The sequence below is a fragment of the Bubalus kerabau genome, chromosome 2 (assembly GCF_029407905.1).
Source record: "Bubalus kerabau isolate K-KA32 ecotype Philippines breed swamp buffalo chromosome 2, PCC_UOA_SB_1v2, whole genome shotgun sequence".
NCBI lineage: Eukaryota > Metazoa > Chordata > Mammalia > Artiodactyla > Bovidae > Bubalus > Bubalus kerabau.
In genome coordinates this window covers 29,192,871-29,210,199 of record NC_073625.1, presented here as the reverse complement: position 1 = coordinate 29,210,199, position 17,329 = coordinate 29,192,871, and the positions used below count along the sequence as shown (strand labels likewise).

At 43.1% G+C, this 17,329-nt stretch overlaps 1 protein-coding gene across 3 annotated transcripts in view; it reads right to left on the bottom strand.

Moving 5' to 3' along the window:
* The window catches only part of MTNR1A (melatonin receptor 1A), a 29,505-nt gene extending 13,375 nt beyond the window's left edge, over positions 1-16,130 (bottom strand). Inside the window, exons 1-3 of one of the 3 annotated variants that reach the window (XR_008710124.1) lie at positions 8,931-9,068; positions 4,272-4,452; positions 3,513-3,918 (exon numbers count right to left, since the gene is read on the bottom strand). Coding sequence is in view for 1 of the 3 variants with exons in the window: in XM_055567334.1 (XP_055423309.1) it covers positions 8,931-9,162 (232 nt within the window). In the remaining 2 variants the exon portion in view is untranslated. Of the gene's footprint in view, positions 1-3,512; positions 3,919-4,243; positions 4,453-8,930; positions 9,204-14,256 lie in introns of those variants that run through there. The other 2 variants (XR_008710125.1, XM_055567334.1) reach the window with 2 other exon arrangements.
* Between the last annotated feature and the right edge of the window lie 1,199 nt (positions 16,131-17,329).

Genomic DNA, 17,329 nt, shown 5'->3' with positions numbered 1-17,329 from the left:
AATGCCTAAGCATGCAAAGGAAAACATCAATAAAATGTCTTTAAAGGTAACATATTGCCTTGAGTCAATAATTTCAAACATCTTGGAGAATAACGGAAAGAAAACAACAGTCTGAGAAGAAATACATCAGATTAGGGATTTTATTAAACATTAACTTTGTTAGCCTGAAATCATTCTCCATTCTACAAGTTTGTACATAAAAGTTAGATCATAACTTTCTCAATAATAACATACCTGTCTGAGAAAGTTTTTGTAGCTTCCAGGACTAATACATTTTAACTTAAAGAACAGTTTGGCTATTGAGATAATCAATCTCTCAGAGGGTGGATATTGAAATAATCAGAATCTCAGCCCTACTTTGCTGTGAAAGGTAATGTTCATTACAAATGGGAAAACTGAGGCATCAGAGAATTTCCATAAATTTGCATAATGCTGCAGGAGAATTAGATTCTAAATCTTCAGTTTCTGACATTACATCTCTTGCCATGCATAGCCTCCAATTCCTTTTAAAAAATAGGTTAAAAAAAAAAACCCAAGCAATAATAAATAAAAACAACCTAAGAAGAACTACTCACAGAATACACACTAATAACAACATGAAAAGAAAGTGTCAGTCGCTCAGCTGTGTCCCACTCTTTGAGATCCCACAGACCGTAGCCCACCAGGCTCCTCTGTCCAGGCGATTTTCCAGGCAAGAATGCTGCAGTGGGTTGTCATGTCCTTCTCCAGGGGATCTTCCCAACCCAGGGATCGAACCCGGGTCTCCTGCATTGCAGGCAGATTCTTTACCATCTGAGCCACCAGGGATAACATAATACTACTTTTACTTATAAAGTATTTTATGACTTCAAAATGATAGGTAGATAGGTGGATGGGTGGGCAGAATCTAAGTTTATCCTCCCAGCATCCCTGTGAGATAAGTACCCCACTGGACAGATGGAGAAGCTGAGGTTTAGAGACATTGAGAAACTGGGCTCTAAACAAACCACAAATAAAAGTATTGCAAATACAAGACTCAGCCTGGGTCTTCTGACATTCATTGCTGTGCGCCTTCTGCTGTACTACATTGGGCTGTGTGCTGAGATAAGAAATACTGATCATTTATCTAGGAATTTGGGGGTTTAGTTTCCTTTATCCACCTGAGGAGGCTGTTATAGGGACAAATAAAATGTGGGAAAGTACTTTGAAAAGTGTAAATTGCTGTACAAAGTAAATTGTAAGTACAAAGCAGTAGACGTTCCAAATAAGAAGGTATTTTTCCACTTTATCCACAGAAATTGGACCAAATTTGCTGTCTGTGACAGTGTGACACAAAGTACAATTCCAGCAGTTTACTCCTTTAATTTTTCTCAAGCTTGAAAAACGCTTCAAACACAAATTCATAAATAACTTAAAAATAGAACGGTAGGGTTGAAAAGCTGAATTCCTTTAATAATCAGGGTTGGTAATTTGATATGGATGCTGTAAAACATTTATGTGTTAAATGGAAATGTTGACCCAAGATGGCCAGCAGTTTTTGCAAAATCGCATATGAACCAGAGCAATAAAAAGGAGGCTTCGGTTTTATTACAAAAGGTTTAGTTTTACCATTAAAAACACCAGACAGATCAGTGAGGAATACTGTATATCCTAGAATCTAGGCCTTTGTTACTATTTTAGTTACCTTATACCTGATGTCATGGATATTCAGCATACCACACAAAAGCATCGTTGACAGTGGGAAGAGAATGTAAGGTGCGGAATGAATGCGTATTGAAAAAGAAAGTTCCTGGGACTTCTTGGTGGTCCAGTGGCTAAGACTCCATGCTCCCCATGCAGGGGGCCTGGGTTCCATCCCTGCTTAGGAAAACTAGATCCTGCATGCCACAACGAAGACCTGGCACAGCGAAATAAATAATTTTTTTTTTTTAAGAAAGTTCCTGAAAGGATAAAATGACTCAGAAGTGTTGAAAATGAGTTGTTTTTATTTCTCTTTTTGGATTCGGGCACTTGGTTCATATATAAATAGTTTAGATTCTGCTGTGTTTTTCTTTGGCTTTAAAGAGTCCACAGAACTCTGGTTTTTAAATCACCAGGAAACCATGTGACTAAGCCACTTTCATGACCTCTACACGGACATTCCAAATTGATACTGCAGGAGAGACTGTCCGATTCTTTATTTTAGAACCACTTCTAACATCCGCCTTTGAACACCTCCGTGAGAGGGAAGCGTTGGCTTATGTGAACCTGCTGTTCTTCAGGTGTGCATTGTTGCAAACTGAATAGCCAGGCTGGCCATCTATTGAGGCTGTTCCTCCTGAGTGGTTACAGTTTGAAAGGGTCACGACAGGCCTGGAGGAGCCCATCTGTCCCTGATGGCCCACCCAGAGGCATTCGGGATTGCTTGCTCACATACTCTGCTGGTCAGCTCATCATATGTGTCCCTGGCTCACTCTGCCCAAACTCATGAGTACCTCATTGTGTCCCAGAGAAGTAATCCATTGCTCCGCAACCAGAAACAGGCTCGAATTATTCTGGGTAGTCGGTCACTTCATGCTCTTCCAAGGAGGGAAAATGATATGGAAAATTTCTAAGATTTGTAAACATTTCTTGGGAAATAAAGTGGGGAAACAAGATGTCATTAAGATATTTTTCTCCAGCCAATATATGACAGATGAACCAGATAGTTTAGGACAAGTGAGGCATACTTTCAAAAGAACTATGGCACCAATTATCACTTCATCCACAAGTCTAGTCAGTTTCATAGCACTATGATTCCCAACTTTGTAGTCAGTTTCATAATCACATAAATCAAAGGACTCAGAATCAGAAAGGACTCAGAGATCTTGTCCATCAATTTACTGAAGTGCAAACAGTCCAAAGAGATGATGGATTAACACAGATCCATTCAGGAAAGAAGGCCCAGAGCCTCGGTTCTGGACCCATTCTCTTCCCAAGCTCCTTCCACACCTCCCTATAGGATCTGATTTACTGGCCTCCAATACAGGAGCTCTCAACTTATGAGCAGCTGCACATACTTATACTTATTTCCACCCTATCTCTGACTCTAAATCCATTCTCTATTATCATGTCATGAACCCAAACTCTCTCCTGACATTTCTGAATTAATAAGGGAAGCTCCCACCCACTCCCACCCACACCACTCTTTCCCATCCTCACAGGATCCCAAGAGGCTCAGAATTCAGACAAGGCAGGTTGTTTTTCAGAAGCTCACGAGTTTCAGGTGACCTAGCAATTCTGAAGATTATTTCAGCCATATTGTTGGTCTGAATGCTCTTGTGGACTAGCTAGCATAAGAACCAAAATATCATATACATATCATATCAATATCATAAACAATATTCTTCTAATATTGTGTTAATCGCTCAATCGTGTCCAACTCTTTGCGACTCCATGGACTGTAGCCCACGAGGCTCCTCGATCCATTGAATTCTCCAGGCAAGAATACGCGAGTGGGTTGCCATGCCCTTCTCCAGGGGACTTTCCCGACTCAAGGATTGAACCCGGGTCTCCTGCATTGAGGGTAGACTCCTTACCATCTGAGCCACCAGGGAGTGAACTTGTAGAACACAACACACTTCTAAGTTCAGGGCTATTTTTTGCTGATACCCAACAGACACAATTAGGAAAAAGAGATTCAGGTATGACCTTTACTAAGTGACTGAATCTAATTATGTGGTTGAAGAAAATCAGAGACCAAAGAGCGAAAAACAGACAATGGAGAAGAACAAAAGAGAAGGCAAACAGAGAAAGGAGGGGAAGGAGGCAGAAAAAGCTAGCGCAGGTGATGAGAATGGTCAAGGGCTCAATCAAGCAGCTAGGAACACATTCAATGGGACCTGGGCTGCAGAACTGATGACCAGGTGGTGAGTGTGGTCAAGGTTAACAGAGACGGCAGCGAGCCTTGTCCTTCATGGCCTGAGCAAAGGATACAAGCAAAGAGTCAAGTTCAACACAGGCAACAATCTGCTCATCAGTCAGTCAGTCAGTTCAGTCGCTCAGTCGTGTCTGACTCTTTGCAACCCCCATGAATTGCAGCACTCCAGGCCTCCCTGTCCATCACCAACTCCCAGAGATGATAGAAAAACTTCAGGTTGGTGGTTTTCAGTACTTGGATTCTGCATAAATTCTAGTTCAAGCTGTGTAATACTGCCATTATCAACACCCTTATTTCAAATCATTTCCCAAAAGTGATGGTCACTTATGTAAATAAATATGTTAAAATACACCAAGCTATACACTTCTGTTTTATGCATTTTACTAAGCTATACCTGAATTTGAAAATAATATTAGGTAGGCATTCCTAGGACCTAAAAACATCTTAAGACCAGCCCTCGAGCATCCAAGTTTAAAATTCATAAGTCCAGGCAGAGGCTCCATGTTTTCTCCATAGTTTGTGCAGCCCTTCCACGTGGTGACACAGGATCGACAGGAATAATGTTCAATATTGATCTGAAAGAAACAAGGGTGGGAGTGGAATACCAGTGTCGATCACCCAGTCTTGGAGTCACTCTGGGAACATTTTTTTTTTTTTTTTTTTTTACTCTACTGAAAGTTTACCCCACTATGCACCAGACTGAAAAATAATAATAAACCTCAGGTATCTTTCTAAACGATTGCATCCTTTTCTTCTTAAGCAGAACATCCTGAATGTGATCAGGTCTTTCCTTGATGGCTCAGGGTCATAGGTAACAAATCCATCATTGTGCTCTGTTCTTCTCGGGACTGGTTAATGTTGGGCAGTTATTTGTTTCTGTACAAAGTTCCCATAAAAGGCTGTGCTTGTTCAGCTTTCCAGACCTGCTTTTAATGAGTCTGTTTCTATCCATGCTGTTTGCCACATGTACCATTCCCAGATATGTGTCAATCTTCCTTCTAATTCTCTGCTTATAATTTATGAGGGTGCAGATACTAGCCTCAGAGGTTTGTGGCGCTCCAATGCAGAACAAATCAGCCATGGGTGAGAGCCCATTATTTTTGCTTACTTCTGCTTATTGCCTATTTTCTATAGAGGTTATACTGCCAGATAATTAAATTTTAAATAAATAAATCTTGCTTTATTTTTTACCTAAAGTTTTAAAGTATAACATGTATGTAGAAAAATGCATAAGTCATAAGTCTACAGCTTATTTTAACAAACTGAATACGCCTGTGTTGGGTGTACCTAGGGAAAAAAACACACAATTACACCTGCTTTATCGTTTTCAACGTATGCATCATTTTCCACACGCAAAGTTTGCAAAGTATCCTTTTCCAAATGCATCATCTCACTAGGTAACCACAACAATCTGTGAGGCTAAAAGATTAGATATTTTTTGTATTTGACAAACGTGAAATGTGCGGCTTGGATGTCTTAACTGATTTCTTAGATCATAAGGTAGTTAGCAAGTATGAATGCCAATGTTTCAGTGCAGAAATCTTTCCATTACACTATGAACTTTGCTCAGAAGATGCAAATACGATACTGTTGGTTCTTAATATCAAATTTTGGACAGGAGCCCAGCAGACAGCCTGTCAGCACCTAAGATCCTGGTGGCTGGCTGGGGTTGGTGTCTGCATCTGTTATGGTTCTGATGAACAGGAGGGGGGAAGGTTACATGCCATTATACCACTTTCCCAAAAGAAAGTCCTGGTTCAAAGTTTAAGATGCCTTCACATTCCCATTTTCTTATCTCACCTCTTCCATTCTCTCCTATCCATCTTTTCATTCTTAATACCAATAAAATAAATTTAACTGAAATTGAAGGACTTTACAATCATAATTTTTCATAAGGATCCCAAAACTCATATTCGAATCAGTGATCTCTATCACTGTTTCATATTACCATCCATTCTGTTGTTGTTTAGTCACTAAATCATGTCCAACTCTTTTGTGACGCCCATGGACTGTAGCCCACCACCCTTCTCTGTCCATGAGATTTCTCAGGCAAGAATACTGGTGTGGTTGCCACTTCCTTCTCCAGGGGACCTTCCTGACCCAGGGATCAAACCCCCATCTCCTGTGTATACTGCATTGGCAGGCAGATTCTTAAGCACTGAGCCACCTGGAAAGCCCACCATTCATTCTAGAAAACTTTAAATCGTTTGAATTGTAATAGTGGTTCTTTTGAATAAAGATCCCCAATTGCAAAAGTATAGAAGTTTCAAATATTTAAGCTCACCACAGGTCTGTCTCCCAGTTAGCTCCAGGAATGCAATGTTTTATAAACTCTATCAAAAAATTGCTCGGCAAACAATCAAAATACAAAGCACTGTGACGGGACAGCACCTTGCCTAAGTTTTTTTTCGTAAGGCATAAGAAGTAGACTTGTTCCAGGCATGTGGATTTTTTTTTTAAATGAAAGGCTCTGTAGGATTCAAACTTTCCAAGCGCTGCAACTGTTGGTATCAATGAAGTGAGGTGAGCTCTTGGAGAAAGATGTGAGAATTACACCCTACTTGACAGTTTAGGGTTGAAAGCAAAGTCCTCCTAATCCAAGGAGTCAAAACAATCACTAACGCAATGAGACTATTGCACTGCAGATTAACCCATCATAATCAGAGCGAGCATGCCCAGAACCTGGAGATCCAGGGCGCGGTGGGAACTGGCAGGAAATCAGTCCTGGTGAGAAAGTAGGCTTCTCAACTCTGCTCCTGGGATATGACAGAGAATTCTCATACCAGGCTCACAGCACTGGTCTCCCCATATCCTCTCTTTTTTTTTTCTTTTTTAAGAAAATTCCATTTAACTTAAAAAAAAAAAGAAAACAAAAACATTTCACCCATTTGTCTCAACCTCTGTACCCATTTCTGGCAATCTACCCACAAGGACCAATCTGTTTTCTGTATCATGAGCTTTTTTTGTTTGTTTGTTTTTGTTTTTTTGCAGGGGGTGGATTTACATGTATGAGAGATAATATGCTATTTGTTTTTCTCTGGCGGACTTATTTTTCTTAGCATAATGTCCTTAAGGTCTATCCGTGTTGTCACAAATGGCAAGATTTCATTCTACTGTATCCATTCAGTTCAGTTACCCAGTCGTGTCCGACTCTTTGCGATCCCATGGATTGCAGCACGCCAGGATTCTACTGTATGGCTGAGTAATATTCCATTGTGCATTTACACAACATTTTGTTTATCCTTTAAGCTGTCAATGGACACTTACCTTGCTTCCATATCTTGGCTACTGTAACCAACGCTGCGATGAACATAGAGGTGCATATATCTTTTCAAGTTAGTGTTTTGCTTTCTTTGGGTAAATATCCAGAATTGGAATTGCTGAATCCTGTGGTAGCTCTATTTTAAATTTTTTGAGGAAACTCCATACTGTTTTCCATAGTGGCTGCATCGTCTACATTCCCACCAACAGTGTAGAAAGGTTCCTTCCCTCCACATCCTTACCATCACTTGTTCTCTCTCGTCTTTTTGATGATAGCCATTCTGACGGATGTGAGGTTCCATCTCATTGTGATTTAAATTTGCATTTCCCTGGTGATTAGCTATAGTAAGTATCTTCTTTTATATCTGTTGACCACCAGTATGTCTTCAGAAACATGTCTATTCAGATCTTCTGCTCATTTTTTAATCAGATGTTTGGGTTTTTGCTATTGAGCTGTATGAGTTCTTTATAGACTTTGGATATTAGCCCCTTATCACATACATAACTTGAAAATATTTTCTCCCATTCCATAGGACGCCTTTTCATTTTGCATGACTTCCCTTGCTGTATAGAAGACATTTAGTTTGATATAGTCCCACTTATTTTTGCTTTTGCAGTACTTTTGATGTTGGATTCAAAAAATCAATGCCAAGACCAGTGTCAAGGAGCTACAGTCTACATTTTCTTCTAGGAGCCTCTTCCCGAAGGCAGAATTCCTTTCGGCAATCTCGTTTTAGCCAGTCAGTGAAGTGAGGCTATTCAATAGACCCACTCCAATTCAATTCATATTACCAGGTGCTGATTAATTCTTAAACTACGGACAGTGCCAAGCATTACAGAAAAAAGGGAGCCCTCTCGGAAAGGAACTCAACAAAATCAAATTGTTGACTACCAGTTAGAACAAAAATACTGCTTTTAACAAATTTGTAAGCACATGGTTCCTTCCCATCCCCACCCCCACCTCCTAAAAGTTTGCCTCCAAATACAGAAGTAGCCATCTAGTCATCATTTAGAGGTCCAAATAGCCAGTGTCCTCCTACGGACACATCTTTCTGGGGCTCCCACCAAGGATAAACTAATTTCAATTCATTGCTTGGAGAAAAAAAAATGAAATTTAACTCAAGCATAAAGTTAGCTCTAGTAGTACAGTATGCGAAAACACCCTCTTTTTTACATCAGTATCTATGTTTAAAATGTAAATTTGTTTAACAAGGGGAGAATAACAGTCACTTTTCCAAGCAGGTATAGGTGTCTGTGGTTCTTCTTTGTATGCTAAAAACTGAAAACTCTTCCTGACAACAAAACTAAAAATTCTTTCCCTATCATCTTGCCAGCTTACATATTTTCTCATATTTGAACAACGCTGGGAAAAATCGGTTACATGTCAAACCAAGCAATTGATTTATTCATTGATCTGATTTGAAAAGACCTGCAACCTGTATGTGGTCTCTCTCAATCTAATAAAGCTCAGAAACTGAAAATTGTACAGTTGGCTCCCCCACCAAAAAAATAAAGAAAATCTGACTCTGACTTAGAAATTGAAGGCTTCTTAGTTGTTTCATGGAAACACATCTTAGATGGGCAGGTTTAAGAAAAAGTACTTCAGTCTCTATTTTAAAATATGACTGAAGGCCCCAGGATTTAAGAAAAAAGTTTAACTTTTCTAGGAAAGAGCCAGTTGACAGCCCGAGGCAGCTGCGTGCTTGCAAAGGTGGCCGAACAGGGGAGAGGTTGCCGTCGGGGAAAGATGGGGGCTTGTCTGTCCAGCCTGCTGGGTCCTGAGAGCCCCTACCTGCGTTCCTCAGCTTCTTGTTCCGATACACGGACAGGACCACCAGGAGGTTGCCCACGATGTCCACCACGATGGTGAAGATGAGGATGGAGGCGAGGGTGGCGGCCAGCCACGAGGGCCGCGGGCGCGCGCCGTCCCCGGCGCCGGGCGCCGGCTGCGAGACGTTGAGCAGCACGGTGCTGCCGTTGCCCTTGGGGGTCCCGCCCGGCGAGCCCCACAGCCGCCCCGCCATCGCACGGGCAGGGCCGGCGCCGGCGGATCCCCAGAGCGGCGAGATCCCGCCCCGCCGCCTTTTATGACCCCGGCTCCCCAGCCCGAGGCGGCCGGACTCCGCACCTGCCGCCCCGCCTGGGACACCTGGTGCCGCCCGGGGCGCCGCTGACTGTGCGGACAGCGCCCCCGTGCGGGGAGCCCGGGCCGCTGCCTGCGCCCCAGGGGGACCCTGCGCCTTCTTTTTTGAAAAAAATTAATTTTAATTTTAATTGGAGGCTAATTACTTTACAATATAGTATTGGTTTTTGCCATACATTGACATGAATCAGCCATGGTCCCCCATCCTGAGCCCTCCTCCCACCTCCCTCCCCATCCCATCCCTCAGGGTCATCCCAGTGCACCGGCGCTGAGCGTCCTGTCTCATGCATCAAACTTGGACTGGCAATCTATTTCACATATGGTAATATACATGTTTCAAGGCTATTCTCTCAAATCATCCCACCCTCGCCTTCTCCCACATGGTCCTTGCGCCTTCTTAAGGAACGTTGCTCTTTGGTCCAGGGACCCTTCCATGCTCCATTAAACAGTGTACCCTCTGGGACATTTCCCCAAATCAGGGCCAGACTGCTTGGGCTCCAACTCTCAGATCGGGGTACCTTAGATAACCATCATGTTCCCCAGGTTCCTCATCTGTAAAATGTGATGTTATAAAAAGTAACTCATCTAACTTCCTAGATGGTAAGAGATGAAAAAAGACTCAAGGAACTTTTGCAGTCAGGGGTCGCACCATAACCCCTCACCTCTGCCTCATATGCTGCAAAGGCCATCAGTAATGGTGATCATCTTTCCCCAAAGGCTGTTTTGGGGACTTCTTGAACACTGTCCTTAAAGCGACAAATTCTTGCCCTCAACCTCTGTGTATGCCTCTACCTGCTTCCACTATGTAGGAAGAATGGAGAATGCTGTTGGCTTGACATGATAGAAGGTTCCACTGAGAACACTGGCTCACAGCAATCATAAACTCATTGTGCTTTCAAATGTCAGGGATTAAATAGATTCAAAGGAGCCACAAGCTTGTGTCTATAGCTGTTCAATTCAGGAAATTGTTCTCTACCAGACTTCTCCCAGGAACAGTACAGACCTAAACACCTTTACCCACCAAATCCCCGCACTCTCCCTGCAGACATCTGCAAGGCACACACTCACCCTACAGCTTTTAAAAACAAGCCTCCTTTGACCGCTGGAGGTATCCAAGAAATCTGCAACCTCAATATGTAACTACCAGTCACCAGGCTGTGGGAGTGACTCCCAAACAGTGTGAGATGAAGCAAGCCAACAGCAGTCTGGAACTTTTCAATAAATCAGCCAAAGACTGATTAAATTATCCAGGAAATAAACCAATTCACCTGTATCCCAGGTTTTACTTTTGTATCTTTTCTGTATCCAGGCCTTAAGGGTACAGTCTTTGAAATCAATTTCCTTTAATTCATGAATGTACTTGTTTAAGAAAAATTGACATACTTGGCTCTATGTTTAAAATACAGTCCTTGGCTTCTTTTTGTGCTAATGAATAAGGTAAGAGAGCAGGTCCTAGGATGTGTGCATGCTAAGTTGCTTCAGTCATGTCATACTCTTTGCGACTGTATGGACTGTAACCCCCAGGCTCCTCTGTCCATGGGATTCTCCAGGCTAGAATACTGCAGTGGGTTGTCATGCCCTTCTCCAGGGGACCTTCCTGACCCAGGGATCAAACCTGAGTCTCTTATGTCTCCTGCATGGGCAGCTGAGTTCTTTACCACTAGCACCACCTGGGACCTCTCCTTTTAAGTACTATCTTGCTTTCAGCCCTGGAGAGCCAGAGGGGCATGCTGCCTTGTCCCAGGTGCTGTTTTTGTTTGTTTTGATGCAAAGAGGACAGTTTAGAAGACCGCCTTTTGGTCCAGGAGATCCTCCCAGAACAAGCAACATAGAACCTGCCTGCCTGCCTTTCATTTTTTTCTTGTCCTATCCTTTGTGGTAGAGGAGCCTGGATGCTATTACCTCTGTGAAAGGAAAGGGTCAGAGGAGCATCCTTTGGGCTTGAGCTGGAATGTGTTGCCAAACACCACGCCTTTCAAGATGGTTCTCCGGCACATCCTCAGAATCCTGCTTTGGGGACTGGTACTTTTATATGGAACACAGGGTCCAAATGACTCAGGTAGGGCTGCCCTCTGTTGCCTTCCTGCCTGAGGCCCCTGATTAGGAAGCTGCTAGAAGAAGCCCCTGGCAAGCAACAGAGGCCAGGTCCTAGGGTAAGCCTTGTGGTATATGCTGGAGTCATAGCAGTGTTCAGCTGACACCCATGAGCACTGTAGGGAGAACCGCACTGTTGGAAAAAGTAAAATATAGTCCTTACCCTCCAAATGGCAGTGAACACTGTGGGTGTATATGTGAGATAACAGAGGTGAAACGAGTCCACAAGCGAGAGCATTGAGGACGGAATTTGAAAACTAATAGATACTTCAAATGAGTTGAGTAATAGGATTTTTTTTTTAAGAAAAATTTTAGGTTTACAGCAAAATTGAAGGCAAGGACAGCTATTTCGTATATACCCCCTGCTATCTACACAGCCTCATCCACGGTCAGCACCCCACACCAAGGTGGTACTTTTATTACCATTTATAAACCTATGTTAACACTCCATTCTTACCCAAAGCTGGTAGTTTACATTAGGGTTCGCTCTTGGGGCTGTACAGTCTGTTGGTTTAGACAATTCTATAATGACCGCAGCCATGAAATTAAAAGACGCTTACTCCTTGGAAGGAAAGTTATGACCAACCTAGATAGCATATTCAAAAGCAGAGACATTACTTTGCCAACAAAGGTTCGTCTAGTCAAGGCTATGGTTTTTCCTGTGGTCATGTATGGATGTGAGAATTGGACTATGAAGAAGGCTGAGCGCTGAAGAATTGATGCTTTTGAACTGTGGTGTTGGAGAAGACTCTTGAGAGTCCCTTGGACTGCAAGGAGATCCAACCAGTCCATTCTGAAGGAGATCAGTCCTGGGATTTCTTTGAAGGAATGATGCTAAAGCTGAAACTCCAGTACTTTGGCCACCTCATTCGAAGAGTTGACTCATTGGAAAAGACTCTGATGCTAGGAGGGATTGGGGGCAAGAGGAGAAGGGGACGACAGAGGATGAGACGGCTGGATGGCATCACTGACTCGATGGACAGGGAGGCCTGGCGTGCTGCGATTCATGGGGTCGCAAAGAGTCAGACACGACTGAGCGACTGATCTGATCTGATAATGACGTATGTCCATCATTATAAAATCACGGAGTATTTTCACTCTAAAAATCTTCTGTGCTCTACCTGTTTCTCCCTTCTTCTTTCCAACCAACCACTGATCTTTTTTATTAGCATAGTTTTGCCTTTTCCAGAACATCCTCTAGCTGAAAGTATACAGTATGCAGCCCTGTCAGATTGGCTTCTTTCACTTGGGAATTTTTTTTTAAGCTTCCCGCAGGCCCCTTTTGGAGAAGGCGATGGCACCCCACTCCAGTACTCTTGCCCGGAAAATCCCATGGATGGAGGAGCCTGGTAGGCTGCAGTCCATGGGGTCGCGAAGAGTCGGACATGACTGAGCGACTTCACTTTCACTTTTCTCTTTCCTGCATTGGAAAAGGAAATGGCAACCCACTCCAGTGTTCTTGCCTGGAGAATCCCAGGGATGGGGGAGCCTGGTGGGCTGCCGTCTATGGGGTTGCACAGAGTCGGACACGACTTAAGCGACTTAGCAGCAGGCCCTTTTATTGCTTCATAGCAGCTTTATTTTTAGTGTTGAATAATATTCCATTATTTAGATGTACCACAGTTTAGTCATTCCATTCACCTACAGAAGGGCATCTTTGTTGCCTCCAAGTCTTTGGCAATTGTGAATAAAACTGCCCAGTTGTCACACAAGCATTGTGCAGGCGCTCTTACCAGTAAACTTAAAGCCATGTGACACCCATCGTAAGTAATTATACTCTGACAACTCCACTAGACAATGCTTTTTCCATCCTGAACATTGGGGTCAAAAATAGTTGGAAGCAAAACAATAGATTTCCATTAGCATTCTTTAAATTTCTTATCCAGTTCAGCAGTATGATCTGAAAGTTATCAAATGTTTTCCATATGATTTATTGCATATTCTTCCCCATCCAGGAACAAGAGCTCAAGGACAATATTATTATCATTTCTCAGCAAAAACCACCTTCATTCTTTATACCTTCTCTCACTGACAGCACACATCCTACTTGCTTTGCACACTGAAATGCTTCCCTTATCATTTTAGTAGCTGTAATTACATAATATTGTATAGGATAGCCTTTTGTTAAGGTTAAAAGCCTTAACAAAACCAAGAAGTAAGCCATTGAACTGTTACACCTGCATCTACTGATTGGCGAATAAGTACATATTCCATAACTTCTAAAATCTTTTGTTTTTCTCATAGCATAATTTCTCTTTAATGTGGTACAAAGTGAAAGTGAAGTCGCTCAGTTGTGTCCGACTCTTTGCGATCCCATGGACTGTAGTCTACCAGGCTCCTCTGTCCATGGGATTTTCCAGGCAAGAGTACTGGAGTGGGTTGCCATTTCCTTGTCCAGGGGATCTTCCTGACCCAGGGATAGAACCCAGGTCTCCTGCATTGCAGGCAGACGCTTTACCCTCTGAGCCATTAATAAACCCAAACACCTTTTGAAATTCTCCTAATTAACCCAAGAAAGACTGAAGTCAGGCAAAGTGGACTGTGTGTGTATTTTGAGGACAGAAGAGTTCACGTCAAGCTTTCTTTTAAGCATAGTTTTGTTCTCTTGGGGTCAGGATTTTGAAAACAGTATTTTATCAAACTAGCTTTCTTTAACTGCATATGCAAGGGAAAAAAAAGTTTTGGAATTTCAAAAGAGTTTCATCTTGACCATTTTTCCCCCAGAGTTTAAAGAATACCATTTCATAAATCATTAAAAAATGTTTTTCTCTTTAGTCATAATCTCATACTACAATTTTTCTAATGAATTGAACCTAGATTTACCATTTTACAGAAGAAAACACAGATGCCAGTCACACAAAGGGAATATCTGCTCACACACCTTCAAACAGGAGGGTCACAAGGCCGCCAGGAGGATGATGGGAAGGGAATCAAACCAATACCTCTGCGACACAAACGGCCTTCAGAACCAACTGGCAAAACGCCCGAACAGCACTTTGTACTCCAAAGAGAAGTTAGCCGGGTGCACACTGGTGGACTAACTCAGCCTTGGAGCTTGTCCGGACGCATGTTTCTGCTCCACCAAGGAAGAGAGTATTCTGGCAGCCGCTGCAGGGCAGGGGAGAAGCGGGGAGGCTCCCCGAAACAAGTGGTTTCAGCAGCTGCTAGAAACCCCTAAGACCTCCTCCCGGGGCTGGTGAGCCAGGAGCAGGGGTTCCTCGCAGCCATCCCTGCACGTTGTCCTGGCCTCGACTGAATTCAGGAAAACCCTGGAGTCAGCTCAGCAGCCCCACCTGAGGCACCAAAAACTGTAATTGAAAGTGTCTGGGTCCGGCTGCCCACCCATCAAAAGCCGATAAAGAGGCAAGGTTGGTGGAAAGGAAAGCTTGCTTTACTTCCGAGGCCAGCAACAGAGGGGAGGCGGCCATGCCTGCAAAGGCCGACTCCCGCTGCTGATGCTCACTGGGCAAGAGCTCTTATAGATGGAAAGAGGGGGCTAATGCAGGAATGGCACCGTCAGCTCTGCCAATCATCTTGAAATTGGTCCTGCGGTGATCTGGTTTCCAGTTCCAGGATCGACGTGCTCCCATTTCTTTGACGCCAGCTCTCAGAGTTGTGGCGGCTTATGTCATGGCTACAGTCTGGTCATCATGTAGTTAACCTCTTTCACCTGGAGGGGGTTTCAGTGCCCACAGAAAGGCTCAAAGGAGATGGCTCAGAATATCATCTATAGCCCTTGAGGATGAACGAAATTAAACATATTCTTTGGCTAAAGTTTTCCATGGACAAAAGGCAGACAGAGTACGTGGTGGGGTGGGGGGGGGGGCACAGTGTCTTGCTCTGTTTCAATATCAATTAGAATATTACCTGCTGTACTCAAATACAGTGACAAAGTGGAATACAAATACACACACACAGACACACACACAGATCCCCACAGCTGACCGTCATTAAGAATTTTCCTACAGCTTGAAGCATCAGACATTTGTAAAGGATTAGGGCAGCTTGGTTCTTCCTCATTGTAACAGAGAAGACAAGCCCCGAGTTCCTTGCTGGCAGAGCTAGGACCTCATCATAAGCCCTAATGAGAGATTTCAGTCCATTTGTTCTAAATAAGAATCTGGTTTCTCCAGGCAGGGCTCCGCCAGCTTGTTTCAGGCCCTGAGCCTGCATTCCATGAGCAATTTCACACTAAATATTTACCAAGCACTTCTGAAAAATTTCAGTGAGTCTGAACCTTAATAACTCAGGAAGTACAATTGTGTAAATAAGAGGTTTTACCACACGCAGGGAGATGAAACGGCACTGGGGGTGTTGTGTGTGTGTGTGTGTGTGTGTGTGTACTGGCGAAGGATACTCATGACATGGGGCTCGCTCACCACATGAAACACTTTAACAGATTACAATGATTTCACAGTGATGTGGGCAGAGTTCCTCAAGTAAGCCATTTCCTTCCCACTTCATTGGCTGCCTTAATGTTCTAAGCCTGGGGACGAATCAGCTTTGTCCCCAGAGTACACCTTGACAGAGGATAAGAGGGTTCACTCTGTTCCTGTCTCCTTTTGTGAAAGCATCAGAGCACCCAAAATCCACGAAGGGAGAAGCTGTGTTTGTTACTACATCTTTAACTGCATATTGCTTACGGATAATAATCTCCATGCCTCCATGACAGTCACTGCCAAGGTCCTCCAGATACATAGGGGTCAGAATCGTGCTGCCTGAGTTTCAAATTAACATACAGAAAACTCATAAGTCATAAGGAGACCGTCCTGATTTTGATTTACTCTGTTACTCCAAGCATGTAACTATTATTTCAGCATTAACAAATACTAGAGCTTTTTGGGCTTCCCTGGTGGCTCAAATGGTAAAGAATCTGCTTGCAGTGCAGGAGACTTGGGTTCGCTCCCTGGGTTAGGAAGATCCCCTAGGGAAGGGCATAGCAACCCACTCCAGTATTCTAGTCTGGAGGATTCTAGCTTTTGGGGAGTGGAGAGAATTCTAGCTTTTTAAGAGCTTTTTTAGGAGTGGGGAAAAAAAGAGTGCTAAAGTTTCGTAGTTCAGTTTTTACTAAATGTGTTGCTTCATAGCACACAACCCTGGACCACCCTGGAATATTTCTTGGTCAAAGGTCATGACTACTCATAAGTAAGCTTTGTTCACTTTATGTGCAAAGGTTAGAGATTAATATATGTTGATGCAATCCACAAGATGAAAGGAGCTGAGTGACTCAGAGGATAAATGAATGAACCAGACGAGGGGCAGAGTGAGGAAGGGCATGCGAGCCTCGGAAGCACTTGTACTTGGGCCAAGATGAAATGTAGAATGTTATTTTTATTTTGTTCAATGAAGCAAGTGAGAGAATGAGGGGCCACAGCGTAGGAAGCTGTGATCTTGACCCTGAACATTCCCATCTTATTTCCCATTAAGAGGAGGGTGGGCTCCCAAGGATGAAGGGGGCTTTCCATGTGGCATCTTTGTCATCATGGACAAATGTCTCCATTTCTCTATATAAATGGGGGGATTATAAAAGATACTCCCCCACACCATAGTTGTAAAGCTTATCTTGCTAGAGTCATAGAAGAAAGCCCAGTGCATAGACTCAGGAAGGTTTGATGTTATTATTCTAGTAAAGAACAAACCTAGCCTTGTCATTCAGTATGGCGGGGGGTGGGGGGGGTGGGGTGGGGGGGTGGGTCTCCAGAAGCATGCATCATTCAAAACCATGGCATAGACAGTATATGGAAGAACCATGACCTGAGGATATTTTTTAATTTTGTGAAGCTCCCCCTTAGAAGTAAACACTCAGCGTTTTTATCATTAAAATAAAAACTCAGAATTTATTATTATTAATAACTATCTCAGTCCAATAAGAGCTTTTAGTTGGAGAATAATTTTGTATTTTGAACATTCAGTTTAATTAAAAGAATTCATGTTTTTAATAAGGTTTACGAATG